Source organism: Eupeodes corollae, chromosome 1, assembly GCF_945859685.1.
Source record: "Eupeodes corollae chromosome 1, idEupCoro1.1, whole genome shotgun sequence".
Classification (NCBI taxonomy): domain Eukaryota; kingdom Metazoa; phylum Arthropoda; class Insecta; order Diptera; family Syrphidae; genus Eupeodes; species Eupeodes corollae.
The window spans coordinates 51,215,435-51,243,203 of NC_079147.1; the positions used below are offsets into that span (position 1 = coordinate 51,215,435).

The 27,769-nt window shown below is 32.0% G+C and overlaps 1 protein-coding gene across 1 annotated transcript in view; it reads right to left on the minus strand.

Moving 5' to 3' along the window:
- Positions 1 to 2,283: 2,283 nt before the first annotated feature.
- LOC129954014 (EH domain-containing protein 3) overlaps positions 2,284 to 27,769 on the minus strand; it is a 59,903-nt gene continuing 34,417 nt past the window's right edge. The window contains exons 2-3 of the mRNA XM_056067607.1: positions 3,589 to 3,762; positions 2,284 to 3,508 (exon numbers count right to left, since the gene is read on the minus strand). Of these exons, the coding sequence (XP_055923582.1) occupies positions 3,306 to 3,508; positions 3,589 to 3,762 (377 nt within the window). The 3' untranslated portion in view covers positions 2,284 to 3,305. The remainder of the gene's footprint in view (positions 3,509 to 3,588; positions 3,763 to 27,769) is intronic.

Genomic DNA, 27,769 nt, shown 5'->3' on the forward strand with positions numbered 1-27,769 from the left:
AAATCGGAAATTTTGTGGGAAATACTTTAGTATTACCGGCATCCGATTCTATTTTCATAGATAGTACCACTCGAAAGTAGAATCGGAAATGACTTTCGAATAGAATCAAAAGTAGAATCGAGTTACATAGTAGGGCCCCTGTTAATTAGGAGAGGAATAGGTAAGAAAGGTCCGAAAACCAGGCCGAATGGATTCCAGGAAGAGTGGGTTAAGGTCAGGGGCCCTACTATGTAACTCGATTCTACTTTTGATTCTATTCGAAACTCATTTCCGATTCTACTTTCAAACCGTACTACGTATTAAAGTAGAATCGGATGCCAGTTATACCAACTTTTTTTCAAAAAATGTTCTACTTTCGAACGAGTATCGAGTTGTTTGACAGTTTTAAAAAGAAATTAATAAAAAAACAATAATAAAACTTCAAATTTTTGGACAAGAATAATTATTACAAAAATGGACACCGTTGTAATTTGGTTTAATTTGCAAGGAAATGAAGAATGGTACGAGCAAATTAAACGCAGAAGAATAAGAGATAATTCCAAAGTGATGGAGCTGAGTGAGAAAAGGTGTATACATATCATACATACATACATATATATATATACGGTAGAATATTTAAACGCATTGGTTTTGTTTTTTTATGAGCTATCGTCTTTCTAAAGATGGATTTATGTTCTTACTTAACACCATATCATCCGACATGACTACTCGCAAAAGACAAAATTCTGTTCTGATTATCATTTAGTTATCAGCAGCATTGAATTTTTTAACAACAAGAGTTACCAAAACTAAAACGGTGGTGACAAGAACGCTGGAATTGCACAGCAAACCATGTCAAAAATGCTTGCCGAAGTTTTGACTTCAATCGAAAGAGTCACGTGCACGCTGATGATGAATTTTGAAATGAATGAGGAAGAGAAACGAAAGTAGAAACGCTATTTTGGTAAAAATTACGAATTTCGGGTGTAATTGGGTGGTAGATGAAACTCATATTCAACATTTCACTTAAACTTTGACAAAAAAAAAAACATCGCTCGCAAACACATTTGATGTAGAGTGAATATTTTCGATTTTGCCTTGTTTTGAATTCTACTTTCGAGTTACGTAGTTCCTCGTTTATTCGAAAGTTCATAAGAATATAGTTGGCACTACTAGAATTATTCGATTGTCGTTGGTTCGAAAGTAGTCAAAGAGATACATAGTACCAATTTTTCGAATTCGAGCAATTTCATTGTAGAATCGAGTTACATAGTAGGGCCCCAGGTCACAACGGTATCAGTGACCACAGAGAAAAGAAGATGAGTGGTGGTATTGGACTAGTTATTTCAGGATCATCGACTTTGTCCGACATGATTTGTGTTTTTGGTAAAAGGTGAAGTCCGGTAGCAACGAGCAACGCAAGCACACTGCTGCTACGGTAACGAAAATTAGTTCACATCCCAGATTTTCCTTCCTTGATGGAAGAAACCTTCCGTGAGCTGATCTGTTGTCTTGTGTTCTCTCTGTTGTTTCTTCTTTCCCCTCTGCCCTCCTGTCTTATTTTGTATCACTTGTTAGTCTTAGTCGATAAAGTGCAGTGTCTCTAGTCTGTGCATTCATGTGATGTCATTTATGGGATACAAATTCCACACAAGGAATGCTATCTTTGGTTATAAAGCAAAATAATGCGTATACGCGTAATGTATAGTTAGTATTCTTGAAAGAACAAAATGACAGCATATCTTAAGTACTATTCACATGAGCACGACCAACGACCAACGAATGAACGAATATTCGTCGATTTTGACGTTTTTTTCACATGGGAGTTTTTGATTCGTCGCGAATGAAGCCACAGCCGAACATCATTCACCACCGAAACCAAAACAAGAATGATTTTTTAGGTTAAGTACGCACGATTATTTTATTCGTTGCGAGTGTGGATAATGTGGAACGCGAATAAAGTTTGACAGTTCGTATCAACTATAATTTTTTTCGGGACGAATATATATATTTTAATGAAAAGTAAAAGTATGTATCATAAATCAAATGGAAACTATATTGCAATCGTTTTGTTAAGAATTTGTGTGGAAATATGTCTTCAAACGTATATAAACTCACATTTTGTAATTCATTCGTCGTTCGTTGGTCGCGCTCATGTGAATACTCCTTTAGTTAATTTTTTTGTGCTAAGATCGTTTTTTATGATTTGTTAATTAGCTGAATTTTTAACCATCGGCTGTTGGTAACGCTCAGCAGCAAAGCGAAGCACGCTACAAAGTAAAAATTACTTTAAAGCTTTCAAAATATTATATAAAACCATTATTTATTATTTCTTTTTATTTATTTAAGATACATCGGGTGTTATTTGTGATATATTTTTAGTTTTAATATTATTTTCTTTCACATAATAAATAATTTAAAATAAATCGTGAACTTACATAACTTTAACAATATCATAACATTACTAAAGAAAAAAGTCGTTTCGAACACATAATGCATTTTTTTAGTTCAATAATTCCATAATTGTATAATAGTTATTTAAAATAAATACAAAATAAATGAAGCAAAAATATAATCATTGCACTCTCGAGATATTTATTTGAAACAAACAAAAAAAAAGATAATATTTAATAATAATATTGCAAATATGAAACAAAGTACAACGTTTTACATACAATTTAGTTGTAAACAGAAAAATATAATAAAAATAATTATGTTGTGTTGTGCATGCATATGTTTCCGGCTTTAACAAAAAGACTAAAAATATAATAATTTATGTACTAAGTAATAAATACAGTAGTTTCTTCTCGGACAGTTTATGTATGTATATTTATTTTTTTTTAATAAAAGGCGGAAACATCAACAAAATATGGTTATCAATTAATAAACCTTTAATTTTTTCTTACAATATTGATTTTATATTTTGTATAATTTGATAATTTTTTGTATAGATTTCTTTTTTTGTAAATTTAGAAGAAATAAAAATATGCATAACACAAAAGTGTAAATTATTTTACTTAGCATTCACATTTAGGTTTTTGTTTATCTTCCCATCCCAAAATTTACAATGATATTTAGTTTAATAATTTAAAATATATAAATCATTTTTATATATTTTTTTTCCAATATTATTTTGAAGTTCATTTGACTCAATTAATTCTGTTTTGTATCATAATTTCCGTTCTAAGCTTTACAAAATTTATTTTAATATTTTTGTTTTAATTTTTCTTCTCATTGTTTATGATTACAAAAAGAAAAAAGAAATAAAAAAATTCATATACACGTAAATAGAAAACTATTATTGATGCTGGTGTTTCATATTAGGATTAGCATCGCTTCGTTGGTGGAACAAGATGCTCAGGCAGTACATTGGGCAATTCGTTGCCATCAAGCTTGACGTTGATTAAGTGCATAGCTAGAGCAAACTCATCGACATCAAGGAAACCGTCACCGTCGACATCGGAAAGCTTCCATATTTTACTCAGCACTGAGTTAGGTAGTTTCGATTTGATCAGTTCCTGTTTGGCAGCTGAAATATGAACAAAGTGTTTAATTTAGTAATCGATTTTCTTTTTTCTCTTTAAATAGTTTAAACAAAAACAAACTTACCAGCACCAGAAATCTTGCCATCAATGGGGTTGAGTGCTTCAAATAGGGGATCAGTGCGTGCTTTGTCCCTACTGCAGATCCAATCAAGTTCTCCAAAGCCAGCATCGATACCTTCGCCCTTTCGGTAGCCGAATGGTGAGATTGTGTCATCTACAATACCCTCAAATGCTCCTCCTGGAATAAATTTGAAAAAAAAAAACAAAAAATGAAATAGAAATTACTTGGTTTACTAATTCAAGTAGCGTTTTATGTAATTAAATTATTGTAATGAGACACGGTTATCCTCTCTCACGAGATCAAAAACAAAAACAAAAAAATAATTAACACAGACGACGTGTTACACGAGCGTGTCGCAGTAGATCGTGATTTGTTAATAATTGTGCGTGAATAAGGTTTATGATTAAGAGACGATTAAAACAATGCATTTGTATCTTAAACCAAGTGTCATGAAGGAAAGTACTATGTGCATAGTAGATACATTTAAAGGCATAGCATGGAGCATGGGCAAATAACCATTCAGCATACTTAATGAGTTTGAAGAAACCACGAAGAAAATGCATTGCACAGAGACATGTACGATATATCTACGTACTGTTCTTTAAGGAAATCTGTCACGTATTTTTTGAAAGAAAAAGTCTAACTCTAGAAGCTTTTTAAAAAGTAATAGGTCCATAATTTTAGATGAACAAATGGAAATCTAATTTTACAAGATTTCCTTCACAATTCCCTATTTATTCAAAATTTCAATTGATTTGGGACTCGAATATTTGTGTCATTTCAATTTTTTTTGGAAAAACAATTTCGATTTTCAACATTAAGGCCAAGTTTTTCGTAGATAAGTTTTTATCGATAGTAGGGGTTTAAATTTTATATTAAGTAAAGAATGTTTTTTTTTAGAGAGAAATCAATAAATATTTATTAAATTCTAAAGAGCAAGGTATGTCGTCTATAATGGAAAATTATATGATTTTTATCAAATTTTCCACCACCAATCCGCTCAGTTCCAAAACAAATATCTAATGTATTGAGTGGATTGTGGGTCATTGTCATAGATCTTATCTTTCTCTAGGCCACAAAGAAAAAAGTCTAAAGGTACCAAATCATAAAAGATCTTGTGGTCAATTAAAATCACCAGCTTGCTAAATAATACGACCAGGAAACTTTTTTGAAAAAGTGCGTACTGACTGCAGAATGTTCACCATCCTGAAAGACTTGAAGGATAAGCAAGCAAAGAGCTCGCATCTAATGAATAGAAAGAATGTCAACTGGGATCCGCCTACAACAACACTCATCACGGAGATATTATTTTGGTTATGGGAGACCTCAATGCTAAAGTTGGCAGTAATAACAACAGGCTAAAGCATGTGATGGGTGTTCGTGGAGTCGGCAATTGCAATGATAAGGTGCATTGACTTCTGTAACGCCAATAGCCTTTTGATTGGTGGCACTATTTTTGAGCAAAAACCCTGTCATAAAATTAGCTGGGTGTCGATGGACAGGTAAGCTTCTCCCAACCAAATTGACTACTTCGCAAGGATCAACGAACGAAAGAAACGGGATGGAGTCCTCGTATCGCATGAAAAAGAGATAGGTTCACCGCAGTGTGTGCCGCGACAAGTGTAACTATATCAAAGCATTGGTTCAAGAAGCAGAAGATGCTGCAAACAGGTGCGACACCAGGACCGTTTACAGAATAACCAAAAAGCTGTACTGTATAAGTTCGGTGGATGATCAAGTCAGAAGGTGGAAAGAACACTTTTACTCGGTTTTAAACCGAGTGTTTCCAGACAATGGTAGTATCCGTGGCATGATGGTTAGTGCGTTGGACTGTCATGCAAGGGGTCTTGGGTTCAATCCCTGCCTGTGCCACCTTAATTTAAAAAAAAAATAATTTTCGCGGGTACTGCCTCTTGCGAGGAATTGACAAATCCTTCAAGAGTAATTCTTGTCATGAAAAAGTGCTTTCTCAAACTAGCCGTTCGGATTCGGCATAAAATTGTAGGTCCCCTCCATTCCTGACAACATTACTCGCACACAGGAATGGTTGAGAGTTGTAAGTCACTAGGCCCTGGTTCACAACGGACTGTTGCGCCACCCCATTTGATTTGTTTCCAGACAATGTGCAGCGGATGCATTCTGAAGCGCCTGAACAAACTAATCCCCGAATCCGCACCGTACCTCCCAGTGAAGATGAGATCGTTGCCGCAATTAAAGCACTTAAGAACAACGAAGCGGTAGGACTTGATGGAATTTCCGCAGAGCTTTCACAAGCAGCGCCAACGTCATCAAGCGAACTGCTTCATTCGCTCATAAAAGAAGCCTAGACCATTTCTTCTCTTCCCCCATGAGTGGAAGAAGAGAATTATCGTCAAACTCCCAAAAAAGGAGAACAAAGTGCGAAAACTGGAAAAGAATTTGCGTTCTACCTGCCGTTGCCAAAATATTAGCAAAGTCATACTGGAACGCATCAAGAGAACACCTTGAGGCCACGCTCGATGCCGAACAAGCAGGATTTCACGCTGGATTGTCCTAATTGATCATATCAACATCCTGCGGATCACTACACCTGCTGTTCATCGACTTCGAGAAGACCTTTGATAGCGTTAACAAGGATTATATCTGGTTATCTTTGCGGAGGAGAGGCATCCCAGAAAAACTAATTGCTATTATAATAGCAACATATGATGGATCCAAGTGTCACGATCTGCACGAGGGTATAGGTTATCAGATGATTATGAAATCCGAAACGGAGTCAGACAGGGTTGTATTCTGTCGCCAATATTATTTTTGTTGGTGATAAGCGATGTACTGCACGCAGCTTTGTCAGGTAGGAGGGATCCAATGGGCTTTGACATCCTATTTAAAGCACTTGGATTACGCGGACGATGTTTGCTTACTCTTTCATAGGATCATGGATCTCCATCAAATGACAACAAGTCTGAAGAGAGAAGCAGAAGTTGTGGTCCTGAAAATTAATTCCGGAAAAACAAAAATGATCAGCTTTGGAACCCGACCATCCTCTCAAATAAATATTTTCTCGCAAACGGTAGAAAAAGTGGGGAGCTTTCAATACTTTGGAAGTACCGTTTCCATCGAATTTATGTCTTCGTAAAATCCTAAGGATTTTCTGGCCAAACCGCATATCAAATGAGGGCGTTCATAGAAGAACATGTCAGGAACCTATAAAATCTATAATACGAAGACGTAAGTGGCAATGGATGGGACATACGCTTCCAAAAGGTAACGACTGCATTGCAGGCCAATCAATGCAATGGAATCCGCTCACACAGGAAGGAAGAAGAGCTGGACGACCGAGAAGCACATGCCGCAGGACAGTCGAGGAGGAATCAGAGTCACTAGGCAAGAGTTGGATTGACCTGAAACACATCTCCGGAGACCGTACATGATGGCGCGTAGGCGTAGTACAGGCTCTATGTCCCTTAAGGGGTTCCCAACGGACTTAACAGGTCTGAGGACCTAAGTAAGTAAGTAATTAGTAAAAAGTCCTATTTCTTTCAAATACAAAATAGAACTTATGATGAACTTCGACCTAGGTAAGTAAGTAGATAGAAATGCCAGTCACACAAAGTTTTTACTGCGCGACTCAATTGGCACTGGAACGCTGCCATTTTGATACCCATAACTCGTTAGATTTGTATTTATTTAACAAAGACACTATATAATGACATTTCAGTGACGTTTGAGACATTTCGTAGCGTTTAGAAATGAAATAAGGTCTTTGATTTGAATTTCGGAAAGTTTATCATGTTCGTACAAAAATGCCCTTTCGAAAGTTGAAATGTTTTTGGAATGTTCGTGAAATAAAGTGAAGTACAATTCCAACTTCAAAATTAATGACACATTTAAAGCTTACAAGTTAGATTGGTCTAACGTTCAAAGAATGAACTTTACTTCAGCTGAAATTCAATATATTCACTGGAGCTGCCCAATTTAAAAAAGTTTTTAAATTTTGTAAAAAAAGAGTAAAAAACTATGCTGTCAAGAACATTTTTTTTTATTTCTTAGCTCAGAATATATTGACTGAGGTACACAAGTAAGAATGCGACCAAATCCATTCAACTTTTGAAAAAAAAAAATACAAGGACACAAAAAAGGTGATTTGGAATCAGGTAACTCGAAATGTGGTGTAACATCGGCTCTGGAGCAGTGCTACTGTGTTATGAAATTCTTTCAAGCATTTTACTGAGTACTGTAGTACTGCTAAGTACATTTTCAACGACGTTTTGACGTTTCACAATCAGCTGCTCGGTAAGGATACAAGAATTCAAAATAAAATGAATGGTCGCATTCACAAAGCTAGTGGTTACGTAGTCAAAGGATTCTGATTAGCTAAATCTAACTACAAAAGTAGTTGAAATTTCCCCTCCGAACTAGTGTAAAAAATTCGGCTACAAAGTTAGTGGAGAATGATTTTGACGTTTCAGAATCAGCTGCTCGGTAAAGACACACGAATTCAAAATTAAATAAATCGTTCAGTAATTAAATACAAATAAAACTCATTCAAATTGTGTCTTAAATTTGATTTTATTGAATTTAAAAACACAAAAGATAAGTTAAAGTTATCAAAACAAAAATGTTTCTTATATTATATATACATACATATCTGCATTTGTCAATAATATGACAGTTCCAGATAGACTTGTTTTGTAGTGTAGTTTTGCATTCACAAAGCTAGTTGAATTTTGACTACGTAGCCACTAGCTTTACGAATTAAAACATTAACGCAAGATTTGAATTAAATAGAAAACGCCGTTTTTAGTCTTTTCATAGTTATATTTTTATTGACTCGTAAAGTACATAGGATAGGGTTATGTATGGAAACCACATATTGGACACATCAATATCATCCAATTTTGGCAGAAAGAACTGTGTAATCATGTCGCGACATCGAGCACCAGTAACAGTCACTGCTTGACAAGCATCATTTTCAAAAACATATGACCCAATTATGCCTCCAGCCCATACCATACAGTCACGTGTTGTGGATGCATTTGTTTTTCGACAATCACATGTGGGTTCTACGAACCCCAAATGCGGCAATTTTGGCGATTGACAAAGCCATCAAGATGAAAATGTGCTTCATCACTTAGGATGATTTTGCTCGAAAAATCAGGGTCCATTTGTTGATGTTCAATAATCCATTCAACGAACTCTCTTCTCTGTCCATGGTCATTAGGCTTCAATTGTTGTGTTAATTGAATTTGGTAAGCATGAAGACACAGATCTTTGGTGAGTATACGCTGTAGAGAGGTTCTTGAAATTTGCAATTCTTGTCCACGACGTCGAATTGAGGTTCCTGGATTGTCAGCAACACTCTCACGCACTGCTTCGACATTCACATTTGAACGGCTTGTTTTTGGACGACCAGTGTGTTTGGCGTCTCCAACGGATCCAGTCTCCATGAATTTTTCAATTAATCTCTTCACAGTTGACGAAGTTAAAACACTATTCCGACGATATTTTGTATGAAATTTTCGAACTGCAGCCGCCAAGCTTTCACTATTTTTGAAATATTCTTTAATAATGAAGACACGTTGTTCTATCGTGTAACGCTCCATTTTTAATAACCCTATACTGTTAGCTGTCAAATTGTTTTTTTTTTTCAGGGTTGCCAACACTTCACTGCACAAATGGCGGCAAATTCAAATCTTGCGTTAATTTTGGGACACCCTTTATAAATTAATCATATTTTATCTTCTATTTGGTTTTATTAAATTTTAAAAGAAAGAAAAACTATTTAAAGTTCTGAAAATACCAATGTTTCTTATTTTATATATGTATTTGTATTTGTCATTAATATGACAGTTCCGGATTGACTAGCTTTGTAGTGCAATTTTGGATTCACAAAGCTAGTTAAATGTTGACTACATAGTCACTAGCTTTGTGAATGTGCCCATTGTAGTGCAATTTTGCATTCAGCGAGCTAGTTGAATTTTCACTACGTAGTCACTAGCGCCTATTTTAAATTGACAAACGTCAAAAAATGACAGCTTCATAAATAGCGGGCTTTTATTGAAAACCCTATATGTATACATCGTTTTTTTAATTATTTAAAGAAAATAAGAAAGAGCCTATATTGATTCACCAATTTATTTATTACAATTGACACAGGTGTTTGGCGAAGATACATTTTGAATCATTGTCAATATTGTTATCATTACTTTTCCCTGTCACTAAACAAATATTAAAGCAATCAGGCTAAATATGCAGTTATAGAGCTTATGATACTTCTGTTTTTATTTTTGAAGAATATGATTTCATTTGCATACAATTTCAATTAAAGTGTGAATTTCTTAAGTATTTATGATGTCTATAAAAACAACTATAAAATGCAAACCACTTTGAGCAAAAACAGAACATTCCAAAAATAAGTTCTCATGAAATTGCTTCGGGATGATGTTTGCAAATAAATTTCTCAACTTAAAAGGAAAATGTGTAGCTAGGTACCGTACAGTAAATACATAGTTTAGTACATGTGGGTAGGTACCCTAATTACAATTTAAAACACCAAAATCAAATTCTTCAAACTTCGTCACGGTTACGTGCAATTACTTTAATTATGTCAATTAATTTTGGCAATTACTTAATAGAACAGAACTTTTGTTGTAGATTTAAAAAAACAGAAGGTATTTAAAGTCCACCATGTTGTACCTATTACAATTAATTTTTCAGTCATAAAATTAAAAAACTGTTGTTTTTGTATAAATAGTTTGCCATAATGAGATATAAAATTTATAGCAGAAATTCAATAGAGAAAAACAAAACATTTCAACTATATTCTGTCTGTAATAATTGCATTTTTAACATTGATCATAGTACACTCACTCATAATCATATTCATAATCATAACGAGGTTACACTTTTAATTAATCGACGACGACGACGTCGAAAACTTTTATTATTCGCATTATAGGAAACTCGTGATTATTTATACCTATGTACACATAAAAAATGTATCTTATGGAGGATGCTAAATGTCTGCATTATTTTCAACGCACGTTTGCTTAATGAATCTATTAAGAGCTTCTCTTTTTATTTTTGTGTGCCATCGCTTAAGCCGGAAGTGTGAAATATTGTAGTCTAATTCGTTCTTATTTTAATTGGTAAAATGGTAAAATAAGTCTCTTTATGAATATATATTGAGCTGTTTTGATCTTTGGTCGCATTAATCTTGTCAACTTGTTAATATTATTATTAAAACAAGAATGACCTTAGATTAAGAGTAGGGCAAATAAGTAATAAATGGATTTGAATCTTAATGTTACGTGACGAATTATGATATAGTAATTGTTGTATTCAGAGCATCTATGTATGTCCTTACAATATCTTCTATAATCAATGGATGACCGGTTTACTTTTACCTTAAGCATTAAAATCTTATTCTCTAATGATAGTTTGTTGATGGTAACGAAACGATGTTTTTTAATATCGTGAATATATAAAGCCGTGTGTCAAGTTAAGAATTGCCAGTTTAGATACGGACTTGTCAAATACAAACGATTTTATATTCTGATCAATAAAAGTTTCAATACAGGTGTTATCTGTGAAATCTTTTTCAGAATCTTTATCTTAAATTTGCACAATTCTCATTTGAAAAATTTGCTATAAAAAGTGTTTACCCCCCTTAAATTTGTCATAACTTTTTACATAGATCTCATATGACCTTCTGGGCATGCAGTTGAGTGTGCATGTGCACTGATTGGCATTTGCACTTTAACCTGGGCTTTCCGTAGTAAATTCAGATTTCTGTCAAAAATTGATTTTTTTGTGGCACATGGAACACGAATGGAATTATTTATTTTTTTGTTATTGCATTTGTGGAAATTGGTGTACGTTTTAACGAGTGCGACAGAGAGGTCCAGGTCTGCAGATTTGATCAAAATCAATTTATTTTGCCACATGCAAGTCAAAAACAAGGGAAATTTATGTTTTGACAGATCAACAAAAAATGAATTATTTTACCAATAGAAATCCTCATAAGTATGGAATCCCTTGGTACCTTAAAACAAGAAAGGCGAATGAAAGCCAAATATCCCCATCTCTTTTGTTCGGATATTTGTATCGGTCAGGGTGTAGATGGTGCTAACATTTGCCATTCTTCTCTTATTTGACGCAAGGGAGTAACAAATCTATCAACGATAAAAGGAAAGTTCATTTGATATGATGCCACAAAATGTCGCTTATAAATATTACTGAAAACATTTTTTTTTTAAATTTTCAAGTGACTGAATTCCAAGAAGTTTACATCTAGTCGAGTACGATGGGATTTCGATGTTCCAACCTAATTTCTGAATTATAAACCTTGTACATTTTTTTTGGATCAAATCAAAAAGATTCCAAATCACGCAACAGTATTCTAAGTTTGATCTAACAAAGCACTTAAATAGAGATTTTAGGACAAAAGGTTCCTTAAAGTCTTTTGAGTTACGTTTAATAAAACCTAGCATTAAATTAGATTAAGCTACAATATATTCTATAAGCTTGTTAAAGTTTAGTTTTGAATCAAACAATACACCAAGGTCCCTTTTCTCCAAAACTCTTTCAAGAACAAAGTTATTAACTTTGTAATCAAAAGAAATTTTCGAAAAGTTGCAACAAAAGGAAAAAATTGACATTTATTAACGTTCAAGAATAATTGGTTTGTTGTACACCTTTCTGTTAACTTTTGGAGACCATTTTGCAAAAGAATACAAACATTTAAAGAACGTATGCATCTGAAAAACTTTAAATCATCTGCAAATAAAAGTGTACTACAATTTAAGAAGATATAAGTCGTTGATAAATAATAAAAAAGGAAGGGGACCAATGTGGCTTCCTTGCGGGACACCTGAGGTAACAATAATTGGCACTTGATTAATACAAACGAATTGTACACGACCCCTTAGATAGGACTCTAACGATTTCAAAATATTTGAGTGAAAACCTAATTGTTTCAGTTTTTCAATCAAAATAGTATGACTAACTCTATCAAAAAGCCTTTGGCAAAATCAGTTTAAATAACACCAATTTGGTAGCCTTCTTCGAGTTTATTTAAAACGAAATTGGAAAAGATAGAAAGATTAGTGGTAGTGGATCTTCCTGTATTAAAGCCATGTTGAAAAGGTGAAATATGCTCCTTAAGGAGAATTGTCAACTTTTCACATATAATTTTCTCCAAGAGTTTCGGTATACAAGATAATTTACAAATAGGACGGTAGTTATTTACTTCCTGCTTAGGACCATTTTTATGAATTGAAGAAAGAAATGATTTTTTCAACACTGAAAGAAATTCACCTTTCCCAAGAGAGGCATTGAAGATGAAAATAAAGGGGATCAGATATACGAGTAGCAAGTGCACATTTCTTCAAAATAATTGGTGGACTTTCATCAGACAATTGCTTGCAATCGGTAATTATATTCAAAAGACCTTCAAAAGACTATTCGTAAAAATATTGTCAGATCTTCCAATACAAAACTTACTTACATTGTCAGAAAAAGTTTGTGACAATTGTTTGTAGGATGGATTAGCTTAATTATTGCTTTTTTCAATAAGAAAATTCCATCAAAAAGCCTTAATGACGTTGGATGTCAAAAAATGCTGGTTTAAAGGCTAAAAATATTTGAACTTTATTTTGTTTACATAAGGATCTTCAAAAAGGCCAGGCATAAACTAGCCAAATTCACAATACCTTACCAAAAAAAAAAAACATATGAAATCTATTTATTGATTTTAAAATGTTTGTATTTTCTAAAGTAAAACTCACATGCTGTCAATTATTTGTCAGCAATCAAGACGAGTAACACAAAAATAAACTACTTACTCAAGAGTGGCGTTCGAAGTGCCACCTAACGTAGTCGTGGCATTAAAACATATAAACATTTTCCATGCTATGAAAAGTGTTTCCAGTTAACAAATTTACATCACGTAAAATTGTACTGTGTTTGTTTTTAATATACAACATTCTTTATCAATCAATAATTAAATCAAATGATGATGGCCACTTTTTGGATTGCACCCAAAGCGATTAGAAGATTAACGAAAATTGTGTAAAGGAAGTTTTTTTTTTTAAAAGACGTAATTTTTGTACGATAGTTTTTTAAGTTTTAGTGAATTGAAGATTTTGTTCTGCTGTGAGGAAAGTTGTTGAGGAAGGACTACGGTAGCTGTTGGAGAAAGTCAAAAAGAAGCTAAGTATAGTGTTTTCCTTTGTTTCTTGGAATATTGCTTTTCTTCTGGTGTTCTTCATTTATCTCGAATTCGTCCTTCTGACCTTCGCGTCAAAACCGTTAAATTTTTGTTTTCTCTTTTGTCGAAAATTTTCTTGGAGCGGTTTTTCTTGGTTGTGATTTTTTTTTTTCAATTTGTTTAACAATTAATAATTTTAATACTTGATATCCTTCATACATTTTTTTTTACCGAGATTTGACTTTCTGTCAATCTCAAAATCTCTTATTGTAATTTCGTTGTTATAAAAGATCCTGGTTTTTAATCCCTGCTTCGGTAAAGGTTTTGCAGACAATAGAAGATAATTTAATTTCCCATATGGAAAATAAAACCACTCTTTTATTTCATAACTCTGTTTGAAGACTAATTTTTCAACTTCTGGTTTTGGTAAACTTCCAGTAAAAAGTTTCCTGGCGCCCACTTTAATCAATACAAATTGGAGAAAATCACCTCGTCGTATTTCGATATCAATTTCATTTCAATTTTATCGATCACCTTGAGTAAAAAAATATTCACCTAATCGAAACCCCCCCTTAAGCTGAGCTAGCGTGCTGGCAATACTTTTATGGCTTAATGTGGTGAATTCTTTCACCTGCTTGACACATCGACTGACGTTTCTCATAAATTGTCAAAACAATTTTTGAGGAGCCTTTAATCTAAGTATAATAAAAACAAATAAAGAAAGAGTTGAAAATCGTGTAGTGAATATTGGATTCGAAAATCCAATAGTGTTTAAAGTACATAATTATATATTCAATCAGTCGGTTCGGTGGAAAAATTTACAACATCTTTAACTCGAACTTTTTCTCCTATTTGGGAAATCCCATTTTATTTAACCTCTTTTTCGATATTTACTAAACTAAGGCTACTATAATTATTTAAGACGTTTGTTCAGTAGATACATTCTAAATTCTTTGCTTTTTGGGAAACCCTCTTTTGTTTCAATTTTTTGAAAAATACTTGAGTTTACTGTGATTCATTTCTGTAGTTTTATTTGAAGAAGAGGGATGGCTATTCACTCAGAGTTTGTATGTTTTTTATTTGAACTTCGGTTTTAAACGGGTTACTAGTTTTAATGCGCAAAAGTTCCTAATTTTATTTATTTTTTTTAGTTGGAAAAGCAGCAATTCACTAACTTTTGTCTCATTTCTTAAATTCTTTTTTTCATTTCTTCTTTAAATAAAGGTTTCTACAACGCGATTTTTTTTCTTTCATTTTGAGAGTTCGACTTATGGAAGTTCCACTGTATATCCAAACAAAAAACACAGCCCCTAGCCTTTAAAAAATTTCAGTTTTTTTTTTTTCATTTCAAATCAATGTGGCATTCCCAAAGCGTATATACAGTATTGTTCGTAAACTAAGCAACCGATTTTTGAATTGTATTCCAGTTCTCTACAATATAAACAAAATCTAAAAGAAAAAAATATAATTTTTTTAAAAATGGTGAGTCCCAAATCTCGTTCGCCAAAAGATTTAATATTAATAAGTCTCGACTTTTAAAAATATAAAGCGACTGGGTCGGTAAATACAATTTATTCTAAAAGTCAACCATGAAAAACTCATTACAGAGAGGACAAACACATCGTTCGTTTAATTAATAATTAATTTTAACCATGAAACATTTAAAAACAAGGTAGGTATTGAAGTTTCTAGACCCTATAACGAATTTTAAACTTTGCCGTAATTTTAGGCTTGAGTTTGCAACACAACATCTCAATTGAACACCCGACAAATGGATTTCAATATTATTTAGCGATGAGTCTAAATTTAACTTGTTTAATTCCGATTGCTTATGTCGAGACGAAAACGGTTACATCTCCGTTACTGTCGTGGTACAGTAAAGCATGGCGGAGGTAATGTCATGGTGTGGACTTGTTTTTCTGGAACAGCAGTAGGGCCCTTCATCGAGATCGATACAAAAATGGATCGATTTGTATACCGGAACATTTTAGAAAGCCATACGCCGAATGGGAAATGTCGCTGCGTTGGGAGTTTCAAAACGACAACGACACTAAACACACCTCAAAGCTTATAAAAGAGTGGTTCACAACAATGCCAGATTGAAACCCAATTGAGAATTTATTTGGAATACTCAAAAGGAAGATCGGCAGCTGTCAATTTAAAAATAAAAATGAACTACTTTTGGGCCTTAAAAAAATGCTTCCGTATTAGTAAAACTACACTTACACAGTTAATTGAGTCTATGCCAAAACGATGTCGAGAAGTTATAAAAAACAAGGGATATTACACCAAATATTAAAAAGTTGCTTAGATTACGAACATCTGAATATAGAGTTTTAAGTTTTTTTGTAAATATTTTTTCCTTAGTACTATTGAAAATTAATTTTTTCTTAATTTTCTTATAAAACTTACTTTCAATAAAATATTAAAAAAAAGAGGCTGGGATGCGACCCACATTGATAACTTCCCATCCCGACTGTGGATTTTTCTTGCTTTGTTTGTCTATATGTAATCGTATCAATTTTTACCAAATTTGCGTATTATTATTAGTAGATTTTATTTTTTATGAAAAAACGGACTGTTGGATTTTTATATAAAAATTACTGAATATCGAAATAAAATAGTTTGACGCCAAAATTTTTAATTTTTGAAAAGCTATTTGAGTCGAAAATCAATTTTTTAAATTTTTACCAAGTTTTAGTATTGTTTTTTTTTTAGAGTTTTATTTTTTGTAAAAAAACTGTCAATTCGATGATTTTTTTTCAAAATTCTGTCGAATGTCGAAAACAATATTTCTTATTTTTTAAAATTAGTTTGAAGCCAATATTTCAAATTTTTGAAAAGATATTTGAGTCGAAAATCAATTTTTCCCAACTTTTGTTAAATTTTTTTTACGGTTTTTATTTTTTGTAAAAAAGCTGTCGATTCGATTTTTCTCAAAAGTTATTCTAATGTTGAAAACAATATTTCTTATAAGTAAAAATTAGTTAGAAGCTATTATCTCAAATTTTTGAAAAGATATTTGAGTCGAAAATCAATTTTTAAAACTTTTGTTAATTTTTTTTTAGGTTTTTAATTTTTTGTACAAAACTGTAAATTTTATTTTTTTCAAAATTTTACTGAATGTTGACAGCAATATTTTTTGAAAGATAAAAGTTAATTAAAGCCAATGTCTCAAAGTTTTGAAAGGATATTTGAGTCGAAAATCAATTTTTAAAACTTTTGTTAATTTTTTTTTAGGTTTTTAATGTTTTGTAAAAAAAACTGTCGATTCGATTTTTCTCAAAAGTTGTCCAAATGTTGAAAACAATATTTCTTATAAGTAAAAATTAAATAGAAGCTATTATCTCAAATTTTTATTTGAAATCGATATCTCTTCTGGTCCTTGAGCTATGGAAGACGATAAAAACGTCACGAACGTACGGACGGACGAACGTACATACGTACACACGCACGCACAGACATCTTTCTAAAAATCTTTTATTTCGACTCTAGGGACCTTGAAACATCGAGAAATGTCAAAATTTTCAATTTGACAATTTGGACCTATTACAATAACTTCCCAAGGGAAGTTATTAATTGAAGTTTAAAAACTTTGTAAACAAAACTATCATGAGATTTTGAATTTACATATATTAAGAAACGGTTGCCTAGTTTACGAACAATACTGGGGTGGAATCGGCTAAGGTGATTGTTGACTATCAATTTTTTGATAGTCAAATTGACTATCATTTTCATTCCGTCTGTGTAAGATGATTCAACTCAATTCAATTCGATTGAACAATTTCAGATTCAAATTGTCAAAATTCGTTGTTGCCTTGGTGAAATTTTAAATTGATTCTTATAAAATATCTAAATAAAAGTTTCAAATTGGCTGATTTTGAATTAAATTCTTACTTTTCTTGCTTTTTTTCGAATGTCGTAAGCTTTGTCGGTCACAGGAATGTGTTTTTTAAAAGAAACAAAGTGAACTAAGAAAATTTTCCAGTCGTTTGTGTAAGCGTCTGGTAGCTCTATTCGGAATAAACAAATTTGTTTGAAAACGATTATCAATTTTTTTTGTGATAGCTTTTTAGGTATCAATTTGACTATCACCTTATGTAGATCAAATTCGATCATTTTGATTGTCATTTATCAACAATCACCTTAGCCGATTCCACCCCTGTATTATGTATGCATGATTTTTGACTCGGGTGGTGTCGGGAAAATTCAAAATTTTCAAAAATATATTTCTTTGATGAATTTTAAAAGTAGTATAAAGATTGATGGATTTCTTTTTAAAGTAGAATTTCAAGTTATTATAATAAAATGAAAAAAATAGAAATTTTATTTTGAATAAAACAACTCCAGCAATATTAACATTTGTTTGATTATTGTTCAAAATATTGAATGATATACGTTTTAAAAAAGATACAATTTTTTATATTTATAGATTTTATGCTTTTTCTATCTAAAAGATAATAACAAATATATGTACGTTTTTAAAGTTTTCTGTTTCTAAAAGCCACTTGAATTTGTTTGCAAATACGTGATAATTAATGATATTTTGTTTATGTTTGCTGAAAAAGCAGTCTTTTCCCTTCTTGAAATAAGTACGATTTGATTTATTTATCTTTGAGTTTCAACCTAAAAAAAAAACAGAAGATTAAACTTATCACTTTCAAAGACTTCAGTGCGAATTATAATTTATTTCAATAGATTTTTATTTTATTTTTGACGTCTATAAAATCTTTCAAGCTATAAACAATTATGTACATGAGGACGGTAGAGCTTAAGAAATTATCAATTTTCATGATTAGACAGAGTATCATTTATTCTTTTAAACAAAAATGTATATGTTTGTATATATACAGTATACACTCGTTCTGACATAACATAGGTGTCTTGAATTAGGACAGTTTTTATTAATTTTATCAAAATGATAAGAATTGTTACTGTGTGCTCTAATAAAGATTTATAGTAAGCATTCGCTTTCATATTTATAAAATATGAACTTTAAATTAGATACGCATTCTAAATAATTGAGGCTATGACTAGAGTCCAACAGAAATAGGTGTGTATGTGCCTTATTAAATACAGGGTGTGTCTACGATTTGTAAAACCAAATAGCCACCTATCCGCCATTGTGATAACCAATTTTTGACGTTTTGAAACTAACAAAGATAGAAATCAAGTGTCGATATGTCATTTATTTTACTTTGACATTTATGAACTAGTGACAGTTGGCAACTTTTTCATCGCCATTTGCAATATATTTAAATTCGAAGCTATGAATTAATTACATATGTATATTATCTTGAACTTGACTTTTATTATTGAACTCGTACATTTGGCATTCCCATGATTATTTGCATGATGAGCAGAGGTACCTGCAATGATTTTAAATTTGTTTCAATTTGAACAAAATGAAGGAACAAAAATTCTGAGTTTTATTTTTAGCTTGTCTATCAACACAACAAAAACAAACGAATTTTAATATACATTGTACATCAAATAGAATTTCAAATTCGTGTTTATTCCGTTTGTATTTGTTTGGAGCATAAATACTGATTATATTCAAAGACAATAACAGCATACAATTTGTATTTGCATTGATTGTTCATTTATCTCTTTTAGAACTTTCAATTTAAATTTAAATAAAAAATATTTATTTATATTAACTTAGATTTGGTTTTTAAAATTTCAATACATACAAACATGATAAGAAATTTTGTGTGTGTAAACCTAAATGTATTTGTCTAGACAATAAATAATTTTAAAATCTAAAGTAAATAGGCATTTATGTGAAACAATAAATTAAAAGCAAAACCAGAGAATCATACTTCATACTAATATTATAAATGCGAATGTAAGTTTGTTTGTTACGCTTTCACGCAAAAACTACTTAACCGATCACCATGAAACTTTGCACATACACTCTTAAAGGTATTAGAAGTAACATAGGATACTTTTTATTAAAAAAATAAAAAAAATTTACGAAAAATAAGAAAATTGTTTGTCAAAATATCGTCAAATTTAAGTACTTCAACGCCATCTAGCATCATAGTAATGACGTTTCAACCCTGAATACTGTAACGCCAATCCACTGTATTACCGACGGATGACAATATCTAATTCAATTGAATATAGTTTCAACTGTTTCTATTTTTTCTATATTTACCGTACATGTTACGAATTTTGAATGCTTTTGTCTGCGCATGTTGTTTAGCTTTACAGAACTTAAAATTGTCAATGATCAGGAATGTCAAACCTACCGAGAAGCATGTGAAGCTCGGCGACTGTTAGAAGGAGGAAGCTGTACAATGCCGATCGCCAGATAAAATCAGGGAACTTTACGCTACGCTTTTATCTTCTTGCGGTCTTTCTAACCCTCAAACTCTTTGGAATAAGTACAAAGAATACATGGCTGAAGATATTTTACATCAATTGCAGAAAGTACACACAGACGTTACTTTCAATGAACGTGTTTACAATAAAACGCTAATTATAATCGAAAACAAGGTTTTTGGACAAAAATTAGATGATTTTGGAATGTCCAGTCCTCGAAGAGACAATGTGGATGATTTTGATAATGAAATTGCACGAGATCTAGATTATGATTTCATAGCACTGCAACATCAAGTGGCAGAATTAGTCCCCCAATTACTTCCAGAGCAAAATCATGTTTTCCATCGAGTTTTACGTAAAATAGACTCCGGCTATGGTGGACTCTTCTTTCTTTAGAAATCAAAATTATGTATTTTTGTTACGGTGAAATATATTTTAACATTTGTTGTTGCATTTCAATAAGCATATATTAAGGTGTTGAAACTTCATTGTCTGTAGTAATTTTTAAAAATTGTTGATCTCAGCCAAGCAATAAAATTTAGTTATTATATTGACTCATTTCTATTATTATACCCTTACCCTTTATCTCTCATACTTATTTAATTTCTCCACTGCGGGCGAAGCCGCGGGTAAAAAGCTAGTTTAAATATAAGTTTGAAAAGTTTCGAACTTGTGTAATTGGACGAATAAAACGAAACTAAAAGTCATATATTTTTGTTTGACAACTGATCAGAAAAGCAATGTTACGGGGTTTTCCATGGGTAAATTCAGATTTCCGTCAAAAACTGATCTTTGACTTGGACTTGACATTTTTTTCATTGGCTGTGTTCAATCTCAGACAGATAGGGTACCCGGGTAACTTTTTGTTAGTGTTTTGCATGGAAAATAACAGCTGATCAAATACAGCTGAGATGTCAAAAAAGGAATCCAAAGGTATCCAAGAATTTCTGGGGTATGTAGGTATCTGACAGAACAGCCGATTCAACACATGGTGAATTTCAAGAAACTTGAATTGATTGATTTTAGACCCTTTTGTATTTGTTGGTAAAAAGATACAAAATGTTAATTGAAGTTGTATTTGAGGATGTTTTGTACATAATAGACGATGAAGAAGCTATTTGCCTTCGAATTTTAGAAGGTAATTATGATCTATTTTTTTTAAACTTCAAAATTGACTTATTTTGTTCTCGTTTCGTAAATGCCAATTTGCTAGGTTGTTTTTATTTTTTGACAGCTATCATAATACAGCTATCTAACTAACTCGTTCAACAAGGTTTCTAAAAATACACTTATCCAACACGAGATTGAACGCAGCCATTGTATTATTGTACCTTCGTGACTTTGTTGACGAGTGCGGTAGAGCTGTCAAATTTTCAGCTAAACACTTTTCTATAATTGTATTATTGCAAAAAAAGGGTGAATCTGCCGAAAAATCCAGATATGCATAATTAAATAATTTATTTTTCCCATTAGAAAGCAAAAACAGGGGATATTTTTGGTTTGACAGATCTAGTTCAAAAACAAATTGGTTTATTTTACTCATTACACAAATTGTAAAAATAACAGCTGATCCAAAACAGCTGCGCTATTCAATTTTCTGGTATATTGTTGAATTTGAGGGAATCTGAGTTTAATAATAGCCCACTTGTCTGTTAAATGTAGAAACTTTAGCACCGGAGATTTTACAAGTAAATCGTTAAATGTATAACCTTAAATTTAACATATGTATATGACAGATTACCCGTAGTACTCGTGGCATGATGGTTAGTGCGTTAGACTGTCATGCAAGGTCCTGGGTTCAATCCCTGCCTGCGCCAAATTAATTTTCGCGGGTACTGCCTCTTGCGAGGAATTGACAAATCCTTCAAGAATAATTCTTGTCATGAAAAAGTGCTTTCTCAATCTAGCCGTTCGGATTCGGCCTAAATTGTAGGCCCCTTCCATTCCTGACAACTCGCACACAGGAATGGTTGAGAGTTGTAAGTCACTAGACCCTGGTTCACAACGGACTGTAGCGCCACCCCATTTGATTTGATATGACAGATTGAAGTTTGGCTTCCATTATTTTATAAATTGGCACGCATCTATCAATTCACTATTGTCTGAGAAATCCGGTGAATTATCAATTAAAAAATTTTATTTTGCCATAATTTTTGACCTCGAAATCTAAATGTTAATATTCGTTTTGTCAACTGCTAAAAGTTGTTTTTATTTTTTGACAACTATCTCCAATTAACTATGCAACTGGTTCAATAAGTTATCCAAAGTTAGCTTTTTTGATTTTGAGAAAATTAATTATATTTGAAAATTGTTAGATGTCTTAAACAACGGCGTATAACAATTTTGAATGTCGTGATGAATGATGTTCTTGGTATTGTCACACAAAATTATAAATTCATACGATAATAAGACATTCGAGACAATTTTGTTCACTGACAGACGTTTCAACGGGTTAATCACATTTGTATGTGCTGTGGTATACTAATCACTCCAGAAAAATATTCCGCGACTAATTCATTGGATGTAATCGCCATATTTGTTCGTTAATTTGCAATCCGAAATAAAAAGTTATATTCCACAAATTGGAGAAATTTGAAAGTAATGCTCATTTTAATGAAAGGAATATTCACCTGTTTTTATTCGTCATTACAGATGCATAACAAATAGCGTTTTTCTATTTTAGTTCAGAGCTGAGCACTAAGCAAAGTCTGAGCGAACAGAGTAGAGTAGTGTTCTGAGAAGAGAATGTTCAGAGCTCTCTGATTTAATTATGAAAGAACTTGAGCACTGAACTGTCATGGTTTGAAATGTCGTCTGTTTAAAGGCGTTCAAAATTTTCTTTAATCAAATTAATTAAAAACACAGTCATACCGTTGGGCCATTTGACGCCTGAAATAAATTTGATTCATAAAAATGCTATATGCAATTAGTTTTCTCTTTCCTTCTGCAGAAGATCGACCTGCCTCTTGTGTCATTTGTTTTGACGATGTTTTTTTTAATTTCTCGGCTTTAAATATCAAATTGTTTGTGTTCAGCATTTTACTCTGTTATTTTATTCTGAGCTCACAGAGCGCGAACTGAACACGTCCAGTGCTAAAAAAGAAACATGAATTTGAAGCTCTGAACGATCAGGGCTCAAAAAGAAACACAATTATTTTTTTGACAGTTCGAGCTCTGGTCTGAACTAAAAAAGAAAAACGCCAAAAGACTAGAATGAACTGAACATTTTATTCGATGAAGTGTGGATTGTATGTGGAACGCAAATTGAGTTTGACAGTTCGTTACAATCAATTTGTTAAATTGTTTAAAATCACATTTATTTATTCATTCGTCGCTCGTTCTCATCTGAATAGTGCTTTATTGTCAAATTTCTGCAGCATTCGCAATCTACCAATTGTGTCACATATCCCAAAGACCTTCAACCAAAAAATGTACTTTTAAAATTTTCAAAGGAAGAGGTATTCAAATTATCACAGTATTAACGATTATCGTTCATTTACGAGTATGTATACTATTTTTAATTTTTCAAAGTTTACCGCCAAATCAAGTTTAAAATTTCAAATAGAAACCAATAGATAGACAATTTTTTTCTTCTTATTGATAATATTATATTTTTTTTTAATACAAATAATAATGCTCTCGTTTGTAATTCCCTCCGACCAATTGCATCTAATTGCGACCATTTCCACATTAAATGTGCAATCAAATGATACACCCGATTCCATATGACCAAGCTTAGCAATCAGCAAAAAGTCAACAGGTCAACTCAACGAATGCCAAACAAAACGCACATCACCACCGGCACAATGTTCATCAAACAAAAAATAAAAAAACAAGCAATCTTCTATGATTTAGCACTACAATTCATTAAATTGACGTATGTATGAACATTCGTAGTACATATTGTCATATTCCAATAAGATGTGCGCCAATGACAGTAAATACACAATGACACATAACTGGGCCGTCACCTAAAGTAATCCACACGAGCCAACCGCACGCAAATCAATGACAAATACGTTACGTTGGATCACTTGACAACATAGAACATTAACGTCATATATGTACATTTTTTGTTTTTTTATTGAATGGAATGAAAATGAAATTGAAAAATGAAAAAATGAAAAAAGAAAACGAAAGACACAAACGTAATAATTGCAGCTTAGAAGTAATAATTGAAATGGAACAATAAGTCAACGAATCTAATGTCATAAAAGGAATCTACGTATATAACGTGTCTTATAAGACTAACGAAATGACATGACATGATATCGAATTTACACCTGTAGTTGCAATATAAAACTCGACAATTCACTGTGAAGTCTGAAAATCACTTACAGTCAGACAAAATTAACAATAAGTTTCACCCTCTCTTCAAGATTTGTTGTTGTATGTTTAAGGTGTTGCACACGAGAATCTAGAAATTAACGAACCATGATTTGTTGTTTTGCTTTTCACGGTGAGTAAGCTAACTATATTGGGACTGGGGAACAAAAACAACTAAACCTATCGCCAAGCCGAGTATGATGAGTTAAGGTATGCAAGGTGATAGAGGCGAATTAGATTTAAAAACAAAAATGTTTTAATAGTTGGAACATTCATTCATTCTATTAGCGACATGTTGCGAAGTTGCTAAAATTTGCAATTAGCTTTTTCTATAGTCACATAATAGCTGGGAGTATAACTCCAAAAATAGCAAGTTTTTTTTTAATGGATATGACGTTCAACGAGAAAAGCTAAACATTTCGACCAAAAACACTATATGAATATATAAATCCTTCGTATGTATTATCCTCCCATTTGTTTACATTCTTTTATTTGTAATGTGGACGAAAAGATGTGAAATTCAACTAAAAATTTGACGTGTTTCCATGCATACCACTGAGTTTTTAGAGGAAATGTCATAATTAAGAGGAGAAATGTCACGCATGCTTAAACGAGTTCATGAATCTGATTTCCGGTTTAGCTTGTAGGCAAACCAAGATGGCTCCCGAGGATTTATATCTTTAATAGAGTGTTTTTGGTTTTGACACTTTTTTGAACCTATACATATTTGAATCTGTCAAAAACGTCGCATTTACTATTGAGCGTATTATTCGGCAAAAGAGTTGATTTATATCAAATTTTTTTAATCTTAACTATTTTTTTGGTAATTTATTCGTTCTGCACGAGCAACAATGCCATTCTTTCCTGTGAATTATGATTCGTTTAATTTACATAATTTGATAGTAGAAATTGTTTAAAAAATATTTAAGTATGGCCCATTTTAAAATGGATTCATTGACCAGGTTCAGACGATAAGGGACTTAAAGATAAGGCAAGTTACTAGTATCTGATTGGCCAGGTATCAGAAAATTGCCTTACAATTAAGGAAACTCTATTGGAAAGTTGACTGGAAAATTAGTCAAGAAAAATTTTCCTTAACTATTAGGTCCAGTCTAATTATGTCAAAATGACAGCTAATCATATTTTTTCATGCAACTGAAAGCAGAACTTTATTATTCTACAATTTATTTATGTTCTACAGAATTCCATTTAATTTTTTGTGTAAAAGGGTTACTTGTCTAAATTGAATAAGGTAGACGTAATATTTCTTTAAAATACAAAACACAAATCGTGATGGATGTCACTGGCCTTAGAAGTGACAACAATAGTTTTTGGCCCGATAAACTGAAGGTAGAGGTGTTTGAAGTAGAGTTTAACGTTTGAAATGTATGACACTTGAAAAACAAACTCGTTGCCTTGCATTGATACGTCAAGTTCAAGTTATCTGTTTTTCAAGACCGGGAACTGAATTTAGTTTAGTTAGGCATTTGGTCAGTTTATATTTTGAAGATATTTCCGTATTACCAAAAATATAAACAAAATTACTTATATGAATTCTCACCTTTGCTGTTAGAAATCTGAGAAAAAAATTTTTATAATTTGATTTTCAAAAGTTCTCTATTGCACGATTAAAAAAATTCAAATCTTGGTAAGAATACATTTTAAATTGTGCTTATATTCCATTCTGCTGCTCTGTGAGAAAATTCTTGAAAATCTTAAAAATAGAAACCGGGAAAATATTAAACTACTAAGAACAACGATTGCTCTTTCTACTAGACCTCAGAGAAATGATTGAAACAATTATCCTCAAAATGAAATAACCCTGTTAAACAATCGTTTCTGTGTTACATCACACAAGTTGCGGTTAATAAATACCTCCCTTCATCTTTTGATTTTATTCCCCTCAATATCATCTTGATAAAATGTCAATATTCTCTTCAAACACTTTTTGGTGCTCCTACACAGATGCGTTCAGTTTTTCTAAGGATAGGCAGCAATGCCGTACATGATCGTTCATTTTTGTCATTCTTAGGGTTGAAGATTTATAACATAATTACAACATAATTACATCATCGCTAATTTTTGAAGTGTTAAAATTGTAACGATTTATAAAAATCCACAAGTTAAATTTTGGAGATAGGTTGAATGTGTTGAACTGTCAAAGTGGATGCTAACAAAACAAATAAGTAATCATTCGTTTTGCGTCAATTTCAAATTTTAGAAACTAGTATTTTGACAGATAAACAATTTCTAACAGTCGTTTGTAATTAAGTCTTACAAATTCCAACAATTTGTAACAATGACAGTTGTAATTTTTGGTTTACATAACAACATTGGTTGCGTTCAATCTTAAACTTTTTTTAATTGTTTTACGTGTTAAAGAATAGCTTATCCAAAATAGATCTGGTGTCAAAAAGGAATTCAAAATTATCCAAGAATTTCTGGTATACATATCTGACAGAACAGCTAATTTAACATATGGTTGAATTTGAAGGAACCAGAAAATTGATTACAAATGTGTATGTTTTACTTTTAAAAATCCGGTGATTATTAAAATTATTCATTGAAAATTGTATTTACATAACAATAATTTTGGACGTCAAAATTTAAATGTTTGTCTTATGTTTGTAAACAGCTGAAAGTTATTTTTATTAGGTCCGTTCGCGTACTTTCTGCACTAAAATTCGTAAAAAGAGATATTTTAAAGAGTGGGGGAAAAATTCTCACACAAACCTGCAAAAAAGTAGGCAAACGGGAAAACAACAAATTTATCCCACAATTTGACTGTCAAAAAAAATATAAATTTTGAAACATCATCGTTTCATTTCGTGTTTAGAATTTTTTTTATAAATGGATAAATTAAGACAACATGAACTTCAAGCAACATCATGCTTGTCCATTGTTTTTTTGGAAAAACTTGACTAAATTAAAACTTGAAAATTGCCATCTTGTTGCTGTTTTTTGGAAAAGAATTTTGTAATTTTATAAGTGACAGTAAAAGTGAGCAATTTATTTAATTTATTTGAAGTTCTATCAAATTTGACAATTTTCACAAATCTGCGCAAAGAAATTTCTTGGGCTAAAATACGTAGGTTGAGGAAATATTTTACTCTCTCGTGAGCCCTATCTTTTACGAAAAACTACGAAAATTTTTAGTTCGCCAACAAGATTTAGTTAATTTTCGTATTTTTTCGTAAAATTAGACTGTTTTAGGAAGGTACGCGAAGGGGCATATTATTTGCCAGCTATCTCAATTTAAGTATAAAACTTGTTGATGTCTAAAAATCCGAATATTCAACACCAGATCGAACGCAGACAATAATTGAAGAGTGATAAGAAAAA